General features: G+C 41.4%; 2 protein-coding genes across 2 annotated transcripts in view; both read right to left on the bottom strand.

The window, feature by feature from the left end:
• Positions 1–2,023: 2,023 nt before the first annotated feature.
• On the bottom strand, positions 2,024–6,162 carry ccdc74b (coiled-coil domain containing 74B). The gene is made up of 7 exons (XM_030065567.1): positions 5,616–6,162; positions 4,113–4,160; positions 3,707–3,827; positions 2,826–3,021; positions 2,601–2,701; positions 2,439–2,498; positions 2,024–2,337 (listed from the first exon to the last, which is right to left on the bottom strand). The coding sequence occupies exons 1-7, from the start codon at positions 5,932–5,934 to the stop codon at positions 2,211–2,213; spliced, it is 972 nt and encodes a 323-aa protein (XP_029921427.1). The 5' UTR covers positions 5,935–6,162; the 3' UTR covers positions 2,024–2,210.
• An 831-nt stretch (positions 6,163–6,993) lies between these two features.
• Positions 6,994–23,863, bottom strand: part of ulk1b (unc-51 like autophagy activating kinase 1) — a 47,826-nt gene continuing 30,956 nt past the window's right edge. The window contains exons 16-27 of the mRNA XM_030065161.1: positions 23,433–23,576; positions 23,126–23,274; positions 20,912–21,171; positions 19,904–20,109; positions 19,158–19,279; positions 17,446–17,571; positions 16,233–16,417; positions 15,729–15,910; positions 14,985–15,103; positions 14,707–14,864; positions 13,539–13,674; positions 6,994–11,736 (exon numbers count right to left, since the gene is read on the bottom strand). Coding sequence (XP_029921021.1) covers positions 11,681–11,736; positions 13,539–13,674; positions 14,707–14,864; positions 14,985–15,103; positions 15,729–15,910; positions 16,233–16,417; positions 17,446–17,571; positions 19,158–19,279; positions 19,904–20,109; positions 20,912–21,171; positions 23,126–23,274; positions 23,433–23,576 — 1,843 coding nt within the window. The 3' untranslated portion in view covers positions 6,994–11,680. The remainder of the gene's footprint in view (positions 11,737–13,538; positions 13,675–14,706; positions 14,865–14,984; positions 15,104–15,728; positions 15,911–16,232; positions 16,418–17,445; positions 17,572–19,157; positions 19,280–19,903; positions 20,110–20,911; positions 21,172–23,125; positions 23,275–23,432; positions 23,577–23,863) is intronic.

Here is a 23,863-nt window from a genome sequence, read left to right as displayed (position 1 = left end):
ATTTACTTTCAGGTACATAGTTGATAACACTTGACCCATAAAAGCATGAGGGTGCTGCATATAGGGTGGCTATACCAAACCAAGTGTAAAATGGCCTATATATTAATTTGTCCTGTCTCATCAATTTCAAGTGCTAAAACCTTGCTGTTCCAGACATCATGACCTCAGATCTCCTCTGTCAGTATTCTGTGACAGCCTTGCTGAATATCTGGCATCAAAGTGTAAATCGAGCACTATACTCTTATTTTAAATGTTAATTCTGGGGTCTTTTCAAATCAAATCACTTTTGCTTCACAGACAGGATGTTTTTTTTTAGCATGTAGAAGAGTTTTTTTTTTTTACAGTGTACTATAGTTATTCTACCACAAGATAGTGCTGGTGCATCTCACTGTAAAATACTGAGGTTTGACTCAGTACTGGAGTGAGAAAATAATGATTTGAAAAAGCTGTTCAAGCTCTGAGGTCAATGTATATATACTTTTTCTTTTAACCCTCCTGTTATGTTCAAATTTTACTAACACCCCTTATGTTTGGGGTCAATTTGACCCCAGCAGTTTAAACCTCAACAAAATTATTATAATTAAAATTTTTACCAAAGTTTTTGTGTCAGGTACTTTAGGTTTCTTTGTTGACTACCTAAATAGTCCTTTAAATAAAACATAACTCCCCCCCACCCCCACTTATACATCCAGTATTCCTATTACGCGACTATAGAAAAATATGCAAATCACCATAAAATCTCACTGATTGACCTAAAATTGGAAAGAAATATATTTTTGGTGTTTTAATGGCTTAATAATATTTCTAAGAACAGATTTCTGTTATTTGTAACATTTGGAAAGAAAATCAATTTCTATTATCAAGGATAGTAACATGTCTTATGTTCGGGGTCAATTTGACCCCAGGAAAAAGAAACACAACTTCTGAGTGAGTAACCCAATGTAGGCCTGCAAATGGGTCACATCCAAGTCTTTCCAACTGTCCCCACACACACACCTCCCCTCTAAGTTTGTCATCACAAGTATTTCCTTTCCAACTTATGGTGTTACAAAGAGCTCAAATGCTGATTTTATGTCTTGGACATGGCTGACAGCATATCTGCTGGGCCCTGGAACCATTTTGATGACATTAGCAGCACTAAGTCTACCCTGTTGTTCATGTGGGGAGAGGGACCATGATAAATCTCCATTTTTGGAAGGTAACGTGTCTGCTGGTGGTTGAGAGACAACAGGAGGGTCAGAACTGAGGGTTTCATTCTCATCAGAGGATGCCTCATAACCAGGGTCCTCCTCAACATGATCCTCTGTCCCAGACACATTCTCCTCTGTGTCACTTCACTGTCAAAGAGCTGTGACAAAACCTCACTGGCAGAAAACCTTTGCTTAGTGCTCATATTCAACAGAGAGAGCATAAAGTGAGATTACACAGAGCAACAAGAGAAATGATTTAGAAGGCTGCTGTGCAAGCATTTATATGTTTGCTCCTCCCCCGTGTGGTGGGAACTATCCTCATGTCCTCATGGGAACCATATTTCCCCACCCTCACAGCATGGGAAATATCGAAGTTCTTGTAGGTATTATGTTTTCCCCTCCCCAATATCTCCCCCCATATCCACCCATGTCAGTGGTTCCCGTACTACTTCAGGTATGGTTATGTTAGGTTAGGGCCCTAAAGCAGAGGGAACTTTTATGAAGAATATCAAATTGCATGTTATAGTGACCTCAGTATCATCAAAAAAACCAAAACAAATGTGTGTAAAATGGTGTTTTTACACCTAAAACAGCCTGGGGTCAAATTGACCCCAAACACCACCGATGCGTACAAAATGCGTACAGGACACTGAAAACATATCATCATGTGAATTTCATGATTACAAGATAGTATCCATTAAATTAGGAAAAGTCATAAAATATGAAGCAAAAAAAAAGATGTTAAGCATTTATTTAGAGACGTTAAACATTGATTGGGGTCAAATTGACCCCAAACATAATAGGAGGGTTAATAAATACTTTTTTTTGTTGCAAGTCCATAATGAGTAGATTTCTGCACTGAAGAAGAATTTTTAGTAATATAAAATGATAGAACATAAATACTAAAATTTATTCCAGAGGCCACTCTCAGATGGCTGTAAGAGGATATTTTTGGAATGACCTTGAGAAGCCCCAGTAGTGAGGTGGAGGTAGCTGTTGCTGTGTTGATTTCTCAACATGTCACTGCACTGTCCTTTTTAAGCGGGTTCTCTGCACAGCCTGGCTCCTCCTCTGTCTCTCTGCGATGCTGGAGCTCAGGCTCTGCTTGAGCGCTGGCAGAGTCACCCCAGCATTACGGGGTGCAGACCTGGGGAAGAGGAAACAGGTGGATTTGAGTAAGACGCCCAGGTGCCCTGACTTTTGGACTTGAGCAGCACAGATACAGAAACAAACAGATGCTATACGTACGTTTTCTTTGGAAGTGTTTGAAGGGCAAGCTGGGGAAATCTCTCTACCTCTGAAGCTTGGCTGAGAAGGACAAAGAATGAATACAGTGTCACAGCTGTACGAGTTTCTCAACAAATAGTTTCCCAATAAAAATGTTAAGCCATCCATCTTCCATTGCTTTACCGTGCACCATCAGCAAGGTAGGCCTTGGTGAGAATGTAGTTTTCTGGGGTGATTTTCTTGCTGAACACAATGTCCCTCAGCAATGCCTTCACACGCACAATCTAGGTGACACACAATTGTTATTTCTGCAGTCACCATCATGAGGACTTTCATTAGCTACAAGATTTATTTTCCCTTAAATACCATATTTGTTTTGACGAATATTCTTCAGTGATGGGTACTTACCTCTTGAGACTGCATGCTGTTGGCGTTGTACAGCTGCCGGATGATGACCTCGCACTCCTCCAGGGTGGGAGCACGAGGTGGATGGGTGGGACTGCTGTGGATCCGCAGGGGCTGTAATGAGGTGATGAGCCCCCCCTTTGGCTCTCCGCCAAAGTCGTACCTGGAAGATCCCAGGGTTTTGGTGCACTCCCCGATGCTTCGCCCAGATATTCAGTGAGATAATATTAATAGTGGGGAACAAACAAGCTATTGTTTATGTCTATTCTGGTTGATGCACCTTGCTGCTATACACACGAGTCAAGACCAAAAATCAGCCATTGGCTTCTTTTATTTGTCAAGACTAGAAAAGCGATTTTATTAGTTCAGGTCCAGAGTTTCAAGGATTAAGGGAATATGCCAACATTTTCAGCAAGATGCCCTTTTTTCTGACTTACCCAGACTGAGAAAAGATGTTCGATACCATTTTCACATCTGTACGTCCAGTGGTTAAGTTCATATAGGTCGCGTTTTGTGTTAGCTTAGCATAAAGACTTTAAGTCTATGGGAGTCATTAGCTTAGCTCTGTCAAAGTGAAAAAAATAAACCTTACGGCAACTCCAAAGCTGTGTTATTTACACAGTGTACCTCGTGTATTTGAAATTGAATTGGAACAAGGACGTTTAAGAACCATGAGAAACCAATTACCAATCATTTTCCATTGCGAACAAAACAGTGGCAAAGGTCAACTTGTTCATCAGCTGAGAACTGCACTACAGTGGAAGTTCTGGTTGACACACAGTATATCTGCTTTTCACTGAGGCAGTCAGGTAGCTAAAAGTGTCCAAAGCAGGATGGTATGATTGCTACAGGCCTAAGGAACACAGGTGTTTGGACAGACTCACGCGTGTTTCTGGTCCTGTAGGGAGCGTGTGTCCTGCAGAGGTTGCTCCAGGTAGATCCCCATGGGGGCTTCACTTCCCTGAGTGGGTGGTCTAACACCTCGTCGACTGTCACTGCGTGCCACTGCGACAACAAAGAGGACGCCAGACGTAGCTAGTCGGAAATACTTACTTGATGTGCTCCACATGGTATTTATCTAGTTATTCAGCAGTCAAGGTTTAATGTGCATTGTAAGTTTATATTGTAATTTGCCTGGAGTGAGACAATAAACTGGAGCATTTCTGCAGATTATCAGCCTACATCCATAAAACAAGCCTTTGAATAATCCCAGTTACAAAAACAGTGTCTGTGCTAAATCATTCATAACAAAGTGCAACAATACCGAAAGTAATGAGGACTACAGCTTACCTTTTCTACTTGACTTGGGGGGATCCATTATCAGTGTATAGTGCAACTCTGCAACATATAAACCAAGACAGTTTTAATGCTCGGTCTTGGAAAGGCAGTCCTATGCTCTTCTAGCTCAGTCCCAGTCAACAGCTCATGCACACACAGAGGCCTGACTGCTGCGATGCTGCACAGACAGATGGCCCATGTGATTCTTCTCAACAGGACTGAGGAATCTCTTGGCGGGTGGTCAGACGTGGAGGTTATATCAGGCAGCCCGCGGCCCGCTCAGTAAAGTGACACCAGATCTCCGTTCAGCTCCCACAGAGAAACCACTCATCATCTGTTTTCCTCAGTGAAAAACCCCGGAGTTGCTATGTGACCACCGAGCCTAGATTGAGTGTCTCGCTTTTCAGCACCTTATTGTCAGCCAGCCAGGCCTTTGTGACCGTGTCAGTTAGCTTGAATCCATTACATAAATGGAAAATAGTGATATGGATTCAGGGAAATCACACTGCTCTCTCTCACCATTTGTAGACCTAAATGGGTGAAAAAGAGTATTGATCCTTCTACAAAGCCCTGTTACGCTGCAGTAAATACTGGAAACCTCCCAAATTGTGAAACTTATGGATACTACATCTACAAACTCTTTGGCTCAAAAAATGATCATCAAATGTCTAATAGCCCTTTCAGTGGTAGAAATTGTCTCACAAGCCTCTAGATCGAAGATAACCATCTAATAGATTTTCCAAAATAATTGAAAACATCAACTGAACTCTTGCAAATGCTTCAAATGGCAGTAAAATGGAAATCTCAGTTGAATCAGTATGTCTACATATATCAGACTTAAATAATACTAATACTTTTTAAGGCATCAAAAAGCAAAAATATTTGCAAACATTTTTTTTTAAGAATAAAGGCAAGCACTATATATTTGGTCGAACACATATGTACGTTTGATGTAGACGGGATATTTTATTTAAAGGGTTATTTAAGTAGTGAACAAGACACCTAAAGTACCTGACGAATACATTTACAATTTTTATTATAATCATTTTCTAGAGGTCTAAATTACTGGGGTCAAATTGACTCCACCTGATAAAGAAATGTTAGTAAATTTAAAGTTGAGGGGTTAAGGACTTGCAAAATACCGCTGCTAATCCTTTCATTGGGTAGGTAGGTAGGTAGGTCGGTAGGGTAGGGTAGGTAGGTAGTTAGATACTTTATTCATCCCGCAGGAAATTCACATTTTCTTCAGCAGTATCCACAGATTACAGATTAAGTAAATAATAATAATAAAAAAAAATAGAAATAAAGAATAAGATCTAAGTATAACAGAATAAGAATAACCTAATAACAGAACAACAGAATAACCTAAGTACAACCCAGTGTGCAAAAAGCAATGTGCAACAAAAAAACAGAAAAAACCGTGTGCATGGGTGTATAAAATGTGCATAGAGGTAGGTCAATGTGCAAAATTGCATTATATTTCAAGCTCTATTTATTCAGCATTGTGTGATTCACCTTTATTCTCCCGTCTGAGGTAATCGACTTCAGCATGGAGCTTCTGGAGGGTATCCTTGTGTTGCTCCTGTAAGAACTGGATATCTCTCTTCAGCGAAGCGACGCGGGTGTCCGTGACGGTGTGAGGTGACACCTGTCCCGGCGCCGCTCCCCTCACCGCCCCGCTGCCCGCAAGAGGTGCAGGGGGTGCAGGCGGCACGGGCAGCGGCTGCAGGTGGACCGCCGGTGGTACAGGTCGAGGAGCGCAGGGATTTTCAAGACATCCGACGCGGGACCAGTGCGGCAAATGTCGCACCGGCGGAAGATTGTGACTTGACATCGCTGCTACAGTTAAAGCTAGTTCACTCAGCTAATGGAGCATCCCCGCCTCCCTTGTTGCTAACGTTAGCATTTGTTGCTATAACGCCAGCTAACGTTTGTTAACACACTAACTAACACTATAACTGGTATAACTATAACTATAAACTGCACAATATTAAGACATAATCGACCTCGCCCCACTGTCGGTAACTGTCGTTAATCGGCTACAACCAGAGAGGAGCTAAGCTAGTTAGCCTTTTAACTTTAACTGATGTGTCGCTGCGCTCCAGTCACACACCGCGTTACCCTGGCAACCACCTGTCAGAGGCGCGCTTCAACAAAGATCTCATTTTTGCAAGATACTTCACTACGCGCGTAGAGCAACGAACTGGCACTTGTGAGGTTCAACAAAGAGCATATATTTGCAAGATGGTTCACTCCACGCGTAGACCAACTGTTCAATTCAATTCAATTCAATTCAATTCAATTTATATTCAAAGGGGCTTTATTGGCTTTGGAAACTAATGGGAAACATACAACCAAAAGTGTCTAACACTGGTAGGTAGGGTAGGGTAGGTAGGTAGGTAGATACTTTATTCATCCTGCAGGAAATTCACATTTTCTTCAGCAGTATCCACAGATTACAAATTAAGTAAATAAAAAAAAAAAAATAGAAATAAAGATTTTCTCAATAATTGATTCCTAAAAAATAGTCATCAATAAGAAAGGTCTACTATTAAACATAATATGATATTCAACGACTAAACAGCACATTTTATAGGTATATGCTTTATATTGTAATATTTCTGGTGCTAACATGTGTTCTTTCTCACAGTAATAATATAGTATAATGGTGTTCTACACTGTGTTACACTTTTCCCCCCCAGGTACACTACATTTTCATAGCAATATACTGTTTTATGGTGTTGAATGTATCTCCAATCAACTGTCCAAGGAAGATGAAGATGACAGGATTTAATCATGTCACATTCATGTAGACCTTCAGCTCAAGTAAAATACGATTAGCTGAGGTGACACAGCAGCAGCAGCAGCAGTAATAAACCCACCACAGACAAAATAACTTTGATTCATTTTTATTCATGTTGCAACTCTCAAACAGTAAAAGGTTACATGGATGATAGTGTGTCTTTCATACACGGGGGGCGCCATCAGAGTGCCTTTCGCGATAGTAACAGATAGTACGGAAGATCAGCAGAAGGCCTATTCTTTGGAAAGGTGTAATGTGGTATGGGAATACTCTCTCCATGCTTGCAGTGTCATATATATATATGTATATATATACAGTAAGAGCAATAACTTAATTTACAATATTTACAAGTGATACAGAGATAGGTGAAAAACACAGAATTAAAATATTCAGGAATTCAAACAAAACAAAATCAAAATCAAAATGAATGACAGATCTACTGTGGGAGTGCACACAGCACATTGGTTACACTGCAATATCTTTTCGATGTGGTCCAACACTGACCTAAAAGTAGAAAATATTTCACTTGCCTCCCTCCACCCACAGGTCAGAGGTCAGGCTCAGATACAGAACATTTTTCCTCTGTTACTGAAAATTTCCTCATGGTGCTTTTACCTCCTACCCACCATAACCATCTTTTTCACGTAATGATCATAGTGATGATTGTAAGGGAACAGTAAAAAAATAAGAAAATAGTGTTGCATGTATCAGCGTAAAAGAGATGAGAGATCGCTTTGCTGCTACCTGCCTCTCTTGAGGCGTTCCTGCTTTATCCTGAATGATCAGTGCATACAGGAGAGAGAGGGCACGGTGATCAGCTGATACTAGGAATGTACACACGATCAGATACACACAGAGCACACCACGTGAAGCAACATCTAAACAGATTTTCAGCATATCTCTGTCTCTCTGATGGGAAGAAAAAAGGCCACGAAGCACCCCCTAAAGCGAACAAACACAGATTCAAACCTTTTGCCTTTCCTCAGTTCTGTTGCTTCCTACGATGCTACGATACCGGCGGCTTCGGTTGGGATTATCTTCTGCCTCGACAATATATCGATCAATCTGACTCGGAAATATGCACTCACCCTCTCAACTTGGTTAAAGAGGCAGAGGATGGGCTCAATATGCTACTGCCTCGTATTATGGTGGAAAAGGATGAATGCACACCTCAGAGACAAGAAAGACGAACTTGGGCCACAGCTCACTGCTATGACAGAGTATCAGGGCCATTGGGGGGTGGGATTACGGAGCCAGGGGAGGTATTCTCTTTAAGATTAAAGGATATTCTGAGATTAAAGTGGTAAATTTACGGCGAAAGACTCAGAAATTTATGAAAGAAGGTGTTATAAAGACACAAATTTGCAAGAAAAAAAATACTCTGAGATTTATGTTGTGCATTTATGAGAAAAAAACTTGGAAAAATAGTTTTTCTTTTACTTTTTCTCCCCGCTTCACTTTGCTGTTTATCACGCCTACAATCGATGACCTCATCAAATTATACTTTGCAAACTGGTTTAGTAACAATGAAATCCCGGTGATTTTATCCCAGAATCACAATATCATCATAAGAATCAAGAACTTTGAAGACACATTACCATGACTTGGGCCTCTTCAGGAGAAAACATACTAATTTCGAAGTTTTTTCTCATGAATTCACGACTTAAATCTCAAGGAATTTCTGCAGTTTTTTTCTTGTAAATTTGCCACTTGAATCTCAGAGAATTTGCTGAGGTTTTTTCTTGTAAATTTACGACTTGAATCTCAGAGAATATCTGAGTTTGTTTCTCAGAATATTCCCACTCAACTCGCTTCATAATCATATATATTTAACTATTTTTCATATTTTCCTCACACAATGGCCCTAATACTCTGTCATACACACCAGAGTGACCCTTGATTTCAGCGAATGTTTTTGGTTTAAAAAAAAAAAAAAAAAAAAAATCTGACCCCGTGCAAGGTAGACTGCTGACAAAAATCGGATTTTCACACCTTGTTACACAGCAGTTCCTTTAATTCTGTGCATTGAATGAAAAAAAAAAAATTGCACTGTCCGTCGGTGACCTCACACAAACAACACTGGTCCACACATGCACACTGTACAAGCCCGAGAAGAAGCTGACCCTGTCCTCTGGTCCACAATGTAGGGCTGAAGTCAAAGCTCCAGGGGTGGGAGGGAGCCATGGCATCCTTTCTGGGAGGGTCAATATCTACAATACATAAATAACTCAAGCAAGAAAAAAAACAAACAAACAAAAACAAATATTTTCAACCATCACTCCAAATCAGCACAAGCAAGTCGCTGTTCAAAATCCAACACAATCATCATGTATCCACTGGCTACTCTGAAATTCAACACAACACAGTCAGTACAACGTTTTTTTTTTTTTTTTTTCTTCTATGTTTGTTTGTTTTTTCAGTGTACAATTTTTTTTTTTCCACCTTTCAAGGCTTTTATAGCTTATACCATTTATTTGTCAGCACTCACACACACCAACCACACATCTCCTCTTGGTCTTGATTCTAAAACTGCACAATAGTTATGGAAGTAAAAATTAAAAAAAAAAAAAAAAAAAAAATTCTAAATAGGCTAATATGTCTAAATATCTACAAAAACATGGACATGGTCAGCATGTTCCATTCAAGATGGTTCTCTACAGTACTTCAACAGTGCAGTAACCTGGATTCAGGCGTTAGCTCTGGGATCAGACTCGCTGCTAGGTGCCTAACCTTTAGGCTGCTCCTCGCACACAGCCCTACATTCAAAGCTGATGCTTCCTGCTACTCGACAGCATCACTGATGGGCTGGAAATAAAAAAAAAAAGAAAAAGAAAAAAAGGCTACTATATATAAAGATCTGAAGAATACAACTCGGCTTCGACTGCAGCAGAGTGTTTCCTGGAAACCTGGCGACATGGTGGCGATCGCTGAAACCGACAGACCGTTTCCGTTTGAAGCCTTTTGAGGCGAAAGCTCGACTCTGCGCTTCTCCAGCTCCACAAAACTTTGGTCAAACGTTCCTGACTGTTACTGGTTAAAGGTGCAATCAGTGATTTTTTTTTTTTTTTTTGACCAAAAAGTAAAAAAATGAAACAAAGTGATTATTTATGCTCTCATGAAAATATTTTAAATAATATCCACTCACATGAGATGATGACTAAAAATAGTTTGAGAATAAGATATTTTACTCTACATAACACGTGTTTTCAGTCTCACTGAGGTTTTACTGCCACTACCTGTCCGTTCTATGTGGATGAACTACAGGTGTGTGTATCACAGCTGCACCTGCTTATGTTAATCTCTTTTTTGGACTTTGTTGAGGGAAATGTTGCCTTGCTAGAGAGTTCTCTGCTGTATTGGGAGACACATAATACAGAAGATCGAGACTGGAGGATCACTGTTGCATCTTACCAGCAGAAAGAATGGGACAGTCTGAAACCAATATACAAAAAAGCATAAAAAAGATAAAAAAAATTTTAAAAATTCATTTAAGTCTCAGCAGGAAAGCAGGAATACTGGTGCTGCCCTTAAGTCTCATGAAAAGGGCTATAAAGTGACATCAAAGTTGATTATCTGCTGGACGGGTAACAATGAATCATTTTTGGTTACCCATATTTCTTTAGTCTCGCTTTTCTTGTGGCTTATTTTGGTGTGTCGAATAAAATTGGGACAACTGATATGATTTCATATCTTCCATATCCATCACCCAAGCTGATGGATACTTAATTTCAAGAAATGTGTTGTCTGGGTTGCAAATAAGAAACGTAATTTTTTAAAGAGAATCGCTTATTGCCCCAGTAACTTACCTCCTAGTTAATAATAATACACATCATGTTAGAGACAGCGCAGCAGAGTCTGCCACACACTCCTGACACAACAGTCCTGTTCCAAAAAGGGGACATGGTATTTGATATGGCAAAAGTGTCACAAATAAAGTGTCAGAAAGTGGGATGCATGAAGGGAATCGCTTCCACAACAGCACCTTTACATAACTTGAATGAAATCAAATGAAAATATATCAACAAAACCGAAACGTTTAAAATAAAAATAATAATAATAATTGTTTAGTCACTTTTGGCCACAGATTTTTTTTTGTTTTTAAATCAGTGCTTGTGTGCACTAGCGGTCACCTAGCAGTCCTATGGATGCTTCCCCTTACACAAAACAAATGACATTAAATTGAATATGGAGAAGTAAACACGCGGTACAGGACACACACACACGCTCAGAATGATATCGGACAAATCCAAACCATCAGCACCCTTCCTTATGTGGGGGTACAGTAGATACTTTCTCACCAGCTACTGATCTTAGTGAGGGGTAACATTTTATCTGCACGGATACCAATTATGAATCCTTAGCATCTATATTGGTCCATTTTTAAATGCTATGCGTTGATTACTTGGCTATGATTGCTCCTGGATGCATTGCCGGTAGTGAAGAGAATCTACACAAAACTCCTTGGCGAAAAATGCCCTCCTCAGTGCCACGGGCGGGGTCTTCTCACAGAAAATGCAGTCAGTCTTTCACAACATAAATATCTCACATCCAGCACTGGTCCATGTTAAGTGTCAAAGCCCACTGTCCACGTCCAAAAGCCCACACACACACGGCAGACCCTTCAGAGAGCACACACCCTGCAGGGTGACGGGTGTCTAAATGAAAATCAAAGCACTGTATGCTGGAAATCCTTACTGGGTTGAGGGGTGGAGGTGTGGTTCCTTAGGGTGCAAATTACTGACATCAAAGCAACATTTTAAGCTGCAGAGTAGGACCCTCAAACACACAGTCCTGACTGCAGAGCAGTGAGGCGACGCTCGATGCACTCCTTGCCTGCAGACACAAAAGGCAAAGGAAAAAAACAGAAAATGGATCAGGACTGAAGAATCAAAAGCAGTGTGACTATATAATGAATAAACTACCAGGTGATTCAAACATAATGAAAACCTACAACAGAAACAGGGGGTTGCATCGGGAAATATGGCACTGACAGGGTTTGAAATTAAGGTGGGATTTTGCACCGTGGCAGGGAAATTTGTTATGTTTACGAGCCGCAGGTGAGCACAAACTCTCAGAAAAACTCTCCAATTAGCAGGCCCTTCAAGGAATGCTGCAACATTTTGGACAAAATACCTTTTTTTTCTGACTTACCCACACTGAGACAAGATGCTTGATATCCTTTTCACCTCTGTACATGACACACTGCACTGCAAAAACTCAAAATCTTACCAAGAATATCAAATCAAAATATCTTACTTCTAGTCAAAATATCTCATTACACTTAAAATAAGACATGATCACCTAAGAAGTAACTTGTTTTTAGACAATTTTCACTTCAAGTGAAAATTTGCTTGTGTCATTGGCAAAATTTGCCAGTGGAACAAGTGAAAATTCACTTTAAAAAAGTGAAAATTCGCTTGAAACAAGTAAAAATTGTCTAAAAACAAGTTATTTCTGAGGTGATCATGTCTTATTTTAAGTGTAATGAGACATTTTGACTTGAAATAAGACAAATATTCTTGGTAAGATTTGGAGTTTTTGCAGTGTGTGTACATAAGGCAGCTTGGGAAATGCTATAAGGTTTATTTTTTTACTCTGATGGAGCTAGGCTAACGACTCCCATAGACCTCAAGTCTTTATGCTAAGCTAACACAAAATGCTACCCATATGAACCGAACCAGTGGACGTACAGATGTGAAAACTGTACCAAACACCTTGTCTCAGTTGTCGGGAAAACGGCATATTGCCCAAAACTTTGCGAGTATTCCTTTAATGACAGAAACTCTCACTGGCACTGCTGTCTGTTTACATCCAGTGTGCATTTTTTCCTCCCCTCTCAGGCACCGTACTGAAGCAGGTCGTTTCGCAACAAAATGTTTTGATATGAAAGCTCAAGACGATGGAAACCACAGAGCGGGGCGGCCTCAGCGCTCAGTGTGCCCGTTCAGGCCTCGTTCACACACAAGGCCTTTTTTCCCCTCAGCTGCCACCGTCTTTTTCTGAGTGAAAAATAAACAGACGAGAGATTTTTGGTTGATATAAAAAAAAAAACAAAAAAAAACAGGCAGTGACGGATGTTTGCTGGAACAACGTAACCATAATGGAGTTCTGCATGTGACCCTTCTTGGCGTGATCGATTAGCTGACAAAAAAGCGGCTGATGTCGCCTTTGAGGTGTCATTTTAGACGAGCTGCTTTCTGAGCCTTTCACAGCCGCCTCCCATAGCATTCCATGTAAAACCAGACAGCGGCACCTGAGAAAAAAAAAGCTCTGTGTGTGTGTGTGTGTGTGTGTGTGTGTGTGTGTGTGTGTGTGTGTGTGTGTGTGTGTGTGTGTGTGTGAACGCTGCCTTAGCCTGTCTACCCTGAGGCAAGACTATCAAAGTGGAAGAAGAATGTAGAGACACATAGCTGCAGTTAAGAGGCCAGCACAGACACATATTAGAGAGGTGGAGTAAGCAAAGCAGGATACAGCAGTGCTAGAAAAAAAAAAAAAAAAAAAAACACACACACACACACACTTGGTGCTCAACACACTGAACTGAGACTGGAAACTGTGTGCATTTAATTAATCAAAATGTGAGTGAAGGCATTTCCCTCATTCAGAATGTGTCATCAGGTGACAGGGTGACTTACATTTGCTCACACTGAGGATGTCGTCCTGCTCGGTGAGCAGCAGCGACAGGCCTTCCATCAGCAGGAGCGCTTTATGGTAACGCACCACCGACGACTCCCCCTGGTGGAACATCTCGTCCAGCGCAGCAGCCTGAACCTACGAGCACACAGCGTTACTGAAAAAAAATATCTGTATACACACATTTCTTATGACCTAAATAGATATAAAAAGTGATCTTGTACTCATCCCACAAAGGAGCACACTCCAAAGTCCGGCGTGCGGAGCAGCTTTGAATTTAAACCCGACGATGATGTACAAGGAAGTCATAATTTGCAGGCACCACAGCACCGCAAGGCAACACTACAAATCTCTGTAACTGTCTCAAACTTCATCATAAAATCTAAGATGAGTTTGCAAAGAAGGACAAACAAACCAAATCACAACATCCCTGCCACCTGACCACACAAACCTCAAAAACGCAGATGTTACACCGCATTTCCATATGCACTGTATGACTTAGAGAGGAAAACAGACTCGAGGTATTTTTTTTTGTTACAAGAGACTTTTAAGTTTAAGTCACGATGAGTTATGCCGTCTGTTTAAATGCCTCACTAGACAGCAAGTATCTCAGACACATTCTTACCTGAACATCTGAGAGTGCATTATGTATTTTTGTTGGAAAAGTGAGAATCGTCTGAGAGAATCGTGATCTCAATTCCTTGAGAGAAAAATCACGTTTTAGCAAGAATCCTGCAGTCCTACTAGGTGAGGTTGGATTCAGCAGAAGACGCCGAGTGTGTTGGTGGTGTACATTTGTGTGTGTGTTTTGGCTTCAAGTGCATGCATGGACAGCGAAATGATTTTGTGTACTTTCCTGCTAGAGCGGGGGTCATCCACATCACCCACTGGAACAGAATTTTACTAAAAAAAACATAGGCTTGTTTTTCACTATCCAAGCCTGCACATATACATATTTCTTTGGTGAAAACTGAGTGGACTTGATCTGAATCGTCAGATAACCGAGTAAGTCTGCCAAGTCTGGAGCAACATGTGCTCTGCTATGACTAAATCCCACAAGATACTATGGCGGTGTCTCCCTCTGTGCTTTCCAGTTATCTGTAAAAAAAAAAAAAAAAATGAACAAATAAAAACAAAACAAGTGTTGTTTTCCTCGTCCTCCCGGCTTACCATCTGCACGGTGTGGCTGAAGAGCAGCCTCTCGGCGGTGATGGAGGTGATGTGGTCCATTAGACGATGCTTCCGGGAGAAGAAGTGCTCCAGCCGGGCGCTGAGGGAGCGGCAGGACGCCACGCTCGACTTGTACAGCTCGTTCAGCCGCCGCACGACTGCATGTGGACAGGAGGGGATTTTGTGTTTAAAATCACAACCTGATAACTTGTATTGATGAACGCACAAGTTGAACAGTTATGCACGACACTGCTATTGGAAAAAATGACATGACCGACCCTGTTTGACGGTAGAAGACGGGTAGAGTTTGCCCTGTTTGACTCGCTCCATGGCTGTGTGTAAGGCAGTGGACAAGAGCTCTGCAGTCTTGAGGTACAGGACTAGCTGTTCTGCATGACTAGGGAAGACAATCACACACACACACACACACAAACACACACACACACAGCATACTTAAAACCAAAGTACAAATAAAACAAGCAACAATGCTGTCAATAAACAGCCAATTATGGGCATTAGAGGACAGGGAGAGAGAATGGATTATCCACTATAACTTCATCATCCCCCACTAATTTTCCCTGTTTGCTGTGATGTATTTCATTCCTCCAGTAATCCCTTGGAAACCCCCAAACGACAAGCAGTGTTTTTTTTTTTTGTTTGTTTTTTTTAAAGATAGTTAATGGGCACTGCAATATGACAATAACACAATACATTCTCTTAAAAATGCACTGGGAATATCATGCAATAGGGAATGGAAAAAAATTACCTTTTAATATCCTTTTAGAAATGGTAGATGTGCAAATTATTGGATTAATTAGCCAGAGAATTGCAGAGGGTACAAGCTTTCCTTCCCTTTAGCCAGTATAAACTGCCGAATCACCTTGAGCCAACTCTAGACATTGTGAGTCGGGTATAGCTCTTTGTCTTGTTCTCCACATGATGGTGACAAAAACACTATCATCAGTGTTGGTATGCTAATATAGGTGGTGTTCGGCATTCTAATAAGGCTGATATGCTGTTACCTCCACTCTCGGCTGAGCGAGCTTATCTGGTCCGCCACCAGGCTCTGCTGCTGGAGGAAGGGATGGGAGGCGTCCGCCGGCTCCCCAGCAGCGCCAGTCCCTCGGGCCCCGGCCACCTCCATCAGGCAGCGGGCGAAATCCAACGTGAAGCGCAGGTTCTGCAGAGTCTCTGTGTGCTCCTGCTGCACTCGGACATGCGGACAGAAAAGAGGAGAGAGACTGTGTATTGGTGGCATTTCAATGGAGGATAAAAGATTCAGGTATTCAGACTCTAGGTGGAGACGGAGGTGCTTCCTGCCAAACTTGGTGGAAATCCAAGAATCCGTCTGGACGTTTTACCACCGTGTGACAATTGGATGGATGGATGCACACAATTCCTAGTTCCCCTGCCTCTGATTTCATTGGGTGGGACAATTTACAACACACACACAGTATTGCACAGGTGAGTCCTTTTCCACAGTGTTTCTTTACGTTCCAGACCTGCATAGGGATCCTGCTTCTCACCTCCATCAGGGTCTCCTCAGGCAGCTCAGGAGCCTCGAAGGCTACAGGACCACCCATATTGGCCGTGATGGGGTCCATGAAACTGTAGCGGGGACTGGATGAGGCCTCAAAGCCGTCCAGGTAGGTGCCCGTCTGAGGATGGCGGCCCGTGAAGGAGCCTGCTGGGCTGATGGAGCTGGAGGAGCCTACAGGAGTCAGAGGGAGAGATCTATCTGTCTATCTAGCACCTCACAACTGGAGATACTGGTCATGAAAACCAAAAGATATAGGACCTTTTGTGGGTTACAAATAACTAAACCTCTTCACAGTCAAGGGCGGAGGCCTTTAATTAGATAGTCCAGTAATTTTAGGCCAAAATTGGGGTCAACCTAGGACAAATTGCAAGAGAAGCAAACTCAACTGATTTTGTATCCTCAGTTTGTCCTGAGTGAGGGGAAAAAAGTCTCAATGAATCCCATCGGTGGAAAGTTTTGAAAACCACCTATAATACCAAAAAACACTGTTTTTAACACACAGGGGAAAGGGGTTCAACATTTTACTTTCAGATATCACTATAAAAATTCACAAGTTGATTACACACACAAAGACAAGAAAAAAAGTCAATTACAAGTTCTTTGAATTATTCTGTTTACACATGCATATCACACATTATCTGATTTGATATGGGCTAATATGGAATAAATACCAGAACAGATATTTAAACAGTCTGTTATATATATAGCAACCTTTTCATTCACTGTTATATAGTAACTTTTTAATTCACTGTTTAAATATCTGTTCTGGTATTTATTCCATATTAGCCCATATCAAATCAGATAATGTGTGATATGCATGTGTAAACAGAATAATTCAAAGAACTTGTAATTGACTTTTTTTCTTGTCTTTGTGTGTGTAATCAACTTGTGAATTTTTATAGTGATATCTGAAAGTAAAATTCTGAACCCCTTTCCCCTGTGTGTTAAAAAAAGGGTGTTTTTTGGTAATATGTGGTCATAAATAGGTGATTTTCTAAACTTTCCACCAGTGGGATTCCTTGAGACTTTTTTCCCCTCACTCAGGACAAACTGAGGACACAAAATCAGTTGAGTTTGCTTCTCTTGCAATTTGTCCTGGATTTTTTCATAAAATGACTGGACTAAGAGGTGTTCGTTAAATTCCATGTCATGAACAGCACGCCACACTGACACACATGTTAATGGTTTGTGTGCCCTACCTGAGTATTTCCTGTGTCGGGAGGTATGAGGTGGAGTGCTCGCGCTGGGAGGGGAGCCCACGGTGAAAACCACCTGCGCCGGGCTGCTGGATCCAGGCAGCACACCTCCACCACCACTAGGGGGCACTAGGTGACAGAAAGAGCGCACAAATTAAAAGTTTAAAGTCGTTCAATGGAGAGGAGGAGAGCAACAGAAAAACAGGAGCGATAGAAAAACAGTTATACAAGCCTTTTGTTTTGTTTTTTGTCATCAAATGTTTTTTTATTTTAATTGCAAAAAAAAAAAAAAAAAAATCAGAAGAACAATCAGACATCATCACAAACAAAGCAAATCAAAATAAAAATCGAAGCATTTTGAACGGGGAAAAAGGGAAACTAGCAGTAACCAAGTCTCAGTCGCCTTGATCTATAGACTTATGAATTTCCAAACTTCCCTTTTCGATGAAGATGGTAGGAAAAAAAAAAATTATCACTTTGCTACTACTTGTAAAGCACTCAGAACCAAGCATGTTTTGATAAATGCTTTTGAGGAACCATACCAGTGATTGTGAATAATTATCCTATTTACTACAGTTCACCTATATTTTAAATTGCAACAAACCATTTTTGCAATTCATGTGGGGGTACTCAAGATTTCATAACATATAATCAAAATGGCTTGATTTTCAAATTTGATTGAAATAGTCACCTTGTAATGTTGTAATGTTCAACATTTCAACATTGTTCAACATTTCTCCTGGGGACTATTTCCCCTGGCGGAGGGAGTGTTTCACTCCTCTCTGATTTCAAGTCATCAAAACACAACAGTGCTGCTGCTTTTAGAAAAACGAATGTGGAGGATTTTATTACGGTGAAGGAATACTGGTGTGAAGAAAGTTTGAAGTCTCTGAAAGTTCATTTTCACATTGTAACGGAATAAACAGAAATCAGTATATACATGTCGTAGATATTATGGTAAACATGTAAAATCACTGGTATGGTCCTTTAACATTCTCCCACAAAGGCACAGCCGTCCATTTTCATCACACGGCCTGCAGCAAATTTTATCCAGATGACCATCACTTAAACTTATGAGAAGGAGAACAGGAAGTGATTTGCAAAACACGCTAGTGAAAGTGCCTGTACGTTGAGTAATCCAAGTTTAATCAGCAACTGCAGCGGCCTCGAAATGCAGAGACGCTGTATGTTGTTTCATCTAAATCTGACAGAATCTCCATCTGCAACCTGTTGCCTTGAAATAATAAAGGCAAAGACACAACAACTGTGATATTGAAGTTATTTACACCGGGTGGAAAAATTGGGGGAGGTTAGATACCCGGCCAGTAGTGCAGAAGGTCAATATAAAAACTGCTGCTACCCCACCACAGATCTGTATGCTCCTCCACCAACAGGAAGTGACTGATCAAAACTCCTCAACAGCAGTGAGTGAGTTCTCTGTGCGGGGAAAACTGGACTCACAAATTTTAGATGTTTTGCATCACCTCACATAATTTTAAGGCACTCAACTTCAAATTTTTCGAAAGCCGGTGCCATTTGGAGCTGCCAGAATGCAAAGTTGCAGCTTGATGGTGGTTTCAGTGTAGGGAATGATTTGCTTGTCTAACACTGAAATGGGCCTGTCTGATATTTAAGCGTAATTATGAAAATGCCCGACTGGAGGCATTATCTTCATTTGTTAATTTCGGTCACGCAGCGTGCAGACACGTGCGTACCTGTTATGTCTATGGCTCTGTCGGAGGTCAGGTTCTCCGTGCTGCCGCGGTCGCCCATGGGACCGCCTGCCCCGAACGCAGCCATCAGCAGCATGTCAGACAGACGCCCCGCACTCTGAGACCTGCACGGGACACAGACACAGAGCAGAGAAAGACACTTAGAAATACATTCAGATTAAACACATTTCCACAAGCTATTCCCCTTGTTCAGCTCACCCCTTTCTCTTTGACAACTTCTCTCAATATGTGAGAAAAATGTCAGAGAGGAGACACATTTCCAGCTAGTATAGTTGTCTTTGCACAAAAAATGCAATAATACTAATGCCTGAAATAAAAATAACACTAATAATGCTAACACTAACACTAAATAGCGCTTCCCAAAACACAATCAAAGTGCTTTAGTTAGTAGAAATAATCAATGAATGAAAAACAGCAATATAAACAGTCACAAAAATCAATGCAAACAGATATAAAGTAATTATATTCAAGCCTTAATTTTAAGTCAAACAACAGGAATATGTTCACAATCTAAAATATTTTAAAAAGGAGGATATTTGATCCCAAACTACAAAAATAAGCTGCACAAAGCCCACCTGTCCCACATCTGTCTTAGTATAACATCGATTTTGCACTGGCAGCAAACAACTGGAGCAGTGCAGCAAATATACAGAAATATTTTCTTCAACATAAACATTCAGATATAGTGAAAGGAACATTCATTCTCCACACGTAACGGAGGCTCGTACCGTCCGAAGGCCTTGGAGTTGTCGTTCAGGCGGTGGATGCAGTGAGCGGGCTGGCCGACCTGCGCGGGCGCCGCTTGTCCCGTGTCTCTGGGCTCGGGCGGGGCAGTCCTGCTGCCGGGGGAACCCAGGACCAAACCCTGCTGTGTCAGGAAGGTCACGAGGTTCGGAGAGCTGGGAGGCTTGGGGAACTCAAACGGAGGAATGGTCTGAGCAGAAAGAAGAGAAAGAGAGAGAGAAGGGCTTCAGTTAAACTGCCGGGTCAGTCTAAAGAAGAGGTTTATTAATTATTGTCTAAATATCTGTTCCTAAAAAGAACATTATAGTAAATGACATGCACTCTCCTTGTTTTCCTTTGTAATTGCCTCCCCACCTTTTATAAACCAGGTAAAACACAAAACATTCACACCCTAATAACTTTGGTCGGCATTTGTGGCTTTCTTTTGCCTGTAAAGAACTTTACATCAACTTGTTTTGTTACAGGTTTTAAAGGAGCAGTTCACCCAAAATACAAAAGATTTCCCAACTTACTCCCCTTGTGTAATCTATCCTGCATAAAAATCTATCCTAGCAACCTGTACCTATCTGCATGTAGTGGTTATGAATTAAAAGCGTATAGATACAGTCTGACAGTGATCTAGGGCAGGAAGTAGCTCCCAAAGAAGCTCTTTACCCCTGGGGGCTCTGGATTATGCCGAGTACCGGTGTCATTGTCTTTAGAGAGAGGTGTTGCTGATGAGTTTTTCCACTTTAAATTTATGATGGAGTCCTACAAATGAATATCCATCCAGTCTCATTTTATTAGAATGCAGAGAAAGTGGGAAGACTGCAGCAGATTGAAACCTCATCAAATCACACAGAAATTATTTGAATGGACAGACTGCACCAGAGGTAAGAGGGAAAATATTTCTTTTTTGAATAAACTGTCCAATTTTCACTTGACTATACATATACACAGATGTATACACACACACACACACACACACACACACAGCTGACAGTGTGACCCACCCTGGAGGGAGAGCCCAGGATGGTGGGAAGAGGGCTGCGCTGCATCAGCTCGCTGAGCCGGGGGGAGGAGTGTAGCGGACGCACAGTCATCGGGCCCGCCTGGGGGGCCACCACGGGGTCCGAGTGCTGCTTCCTGATCTTCTGTCTGCTGCCACCACTGGCGCACTCCAACAGGCAGGGGGCACTGTGGAGCCGCGTGCCCAGTCCCGTCACCTGTGGCTGCTGCTGGGACGTCAGCCGTGTGTCGGTGTACTGGAGAGCTGCGGGAGGAAAGTGGGACAGTGGAAAGTCTGGATACTGCGGCTTTTAGGGGAAAACTTAATAGAGGCAAAAAAAAAAGAGCATTTGGGAATTTATAACAAGGAGCCTTAGCAACGAGAAAATAAATACATAGAGAAAGGCAGAAGTGACTACTTAAATATTACCCTATGTTAAAAAAAAAAATCTCTTCAGCAAAAAGAAAAAGCATCCAAAAATAAATCTCTGAACCAAAGTTTGTACATTTATGTATTTGACATTTAAGCCACCAATCAGACTGTGGAAAAACAAGTCATCCTATATCAGAGATGCAGCAAAACAGCAACTCCCAGCAGCACCAAGAAGCCACACTATATTTTTATTTTTTGATAAATGTTCTTTGGAGTTTTTGTCAACTCCTCCAAATGGAAGGAAATCTTGAATATCTTAAGTTTTTCCTTTAAAAGCAAAGTGTTATTCCACAAAGCATTCTCACAGCTCAAATACCAGCGACAGCAAATCTGTCCAGGCAGCGCAGGGAATGAAAAATCCCTCACATGCCCGGCTGGCATGCATGTCCGGGCAGCTGAGAGACGGTGCCAGCTCGAGGCACAAGAGGGAGAGGAGGAAAAGGTGGCGCCTTCATACACACACACACACACACACACACATAAAAAAAACACCTTTCATAACCAAACTGCACGTCCTTATGTGTCTATGCATGACAAAAAAAAGTTGGCTGCAGCTTAACTTTTGTTCAGCAACATATTAGTGATGCCAGATATCCCACCTCCCACTGCATCATTACACTGCACTAGAGCTGAGGGATATATCGAAAGCATAAGATTAGATATCATCTGGGATTTTGGATGCTGTGATATCGTGATATGGCATAAATGCTGTCTTCTCCTGTTTTTTTTTTTTTTTAAAAAACTGCATTACCGGAAAAGGATGCAGTTTCCTGAAATGATTTGACTGTTCTAGCTGCTCTGTTATTTGCCTCTGCCTGCTTGGTCATCATCTCCACATTATTAATGATAAGATCAGGTTTATTTAGCACACCTAATCACAGTCACAGCCTCAAAAAGGCTTTACAGGCCCAAAGTGGGCCGAAAAAACAAAAAGAAAGGACACACGAGACCTGAACCCTTACAGCAGGCAAGAAAATCAAACAAACAAGGAAACAAATCAACTTTCTGATGTTTAAATATCTCATGAGAGCACCAACAGCCATCTCTACAATCACATCACATGTTGATATTAATGTATTCGGTCAAAGATTTCATGATGTAAATCAAGGTTATGATGGACCAAACTAAAAAATAAATGTTAGGTGTGAAAAAAAAATTTTTAGTTAACTGAAATAAAAAGAATAAATAATGACTTAAGAACAAAATGAAATTTAACTATTGTGTACTTACAAAACAAACTAAAATGAAATTAAAAAATATACTTAAAATGTCTTTAGGTATAATGTTTGTCAGGTTGGTCAAATTTGTCACCACAGCAGGCATGAGGAGGTGTTGGTGCTGATGTTTATGGAGACTGAGAGTCTGCCGCCGTCACCAAGGTTTCCAATCAAATACCTATTCTGAACCTCTCAAATCCGGCCTCTGACAAACACCGCGACTATCTTACTAAAACGAAAGAAAGAAAACTAATACTGAAACTAATCAAAACTAAACTAAAACTAAACATTCGTCAACAATAAAAACTAAACTGAAACAAGCAAACCCACTCTGGAAACGAACTGAAACTAAAATGAATTGAAAAAACAAACAAACAACTAAATAAAATACAAATTAATGAAAAATACGAAACTATAAACTACACTAGAGTTAACAACCAGCCAGGTCCGAGCTGGTCACTGATCACGCCGCGCTAACAAAGCGGTCAAACAAAGATGTAAATATAGGAATAGTGATAATCTCCATCTATTGCACTGTTTGATGGGGTGAAGCGCGGCCGCTGCTGTACCTTGTGGCGAGAGCTGGAAGGGTCGGGCTCCTCCCAGGGACAGCCGGCGGGCGGTGGCAGCCACTCCCTGGACGCAGGGCGGCGACGGCCCCGGCCGAGCGAAACCCAGCGAGCTTCCGCTGCTGCAGCGCCGCACCGGTGTCGACAGCCTGAGGAGGAAACCGCAAGGCAAGTTCATAAACTCTGGACTGTTTCTCCAAAAAAAGAAAAAAAAAAAATCAGTGTAGAGAGGGAGGTGTAGATGCTGGCATTAGACTGTGTGTGGGTGAATGTGTGTGTGTGTGTGTGTGTCGCTGTGGACACTGACCGCGGCGAGCCATCCTGTCTGGGAGAGTGGAGGTTCTGCTCCATGCGCTGGTAGTTTTGGACCTGAGTGGGAACCGGGATAGGCACAGACTGGCCATAGTTACCATAGTTACCACCATAGTTACTCGCTGAGAACTCACTGGGCCTGCCAAGCAGATTGAGGAGAACAGAAAGAGTGTCAGGAGAAAGAGAGAAACACTTTGTGAGTGTGTGTGTGTGTGTGTGTGTTTTCTTCTCTCTCTAACAGTACAATTCATTGTAAGCAGAAATGAATGCTTCAAGTATTATAGACACGGAAAATGCCACATAACAGACAATATTCTCAAAATGTGATAAAATTACATGAGCATCACATGATGGAATTAATGACAATGAACTGAATTTTATTAATATCTCCAATAGTAACACTCTAGCAAATAATATCAATATATG

The sequence above is a fragment of the Myripristis murdjan genome, chromosome 12 (assembly GCF_902150065.1).
Source record: "Myripristis murdjan chromosome 12, fMyrMur1.1, whole genome shotgun sequence".
NCBI lineage: Eukaryota > Metazoa > Chordata > Actinopteri > Holocentriformes > Holocentridae > Myripristis > Myripristis murdjan.
This window is presented reverse-complemented; position numbering and strand designations above follow the sequence as displayed.

What these genes read in the sequence shown, in the direction of transcription:
- ccdc74b (XM_030065567.1), bottom strand. Translation starts at nt 5,934, where the DNA reads ATGTCAAGTCACAATCTTCCGCCGGTGCGACATTTGCCGCACTGGTCC. An exon ending in CCCCAAGTCAAGTAGAAAAG is followed by an intron (nt 3,828 to 4,112) that starts GTAAGCTGTAGT and finishes TTGTTGTCGCAG; the next exon opens with TGGCACGCAGTGACAGTCGA. An exon ending in ACAGCATGCAGTCTCAAGAG is followed by an intron (nt 2,702 to 2,825) that starts GTAAGTACCCAT and finishes TGTGTCACCTAG; the next exon opens with ATTGTGCGTGTGAAGGCATT.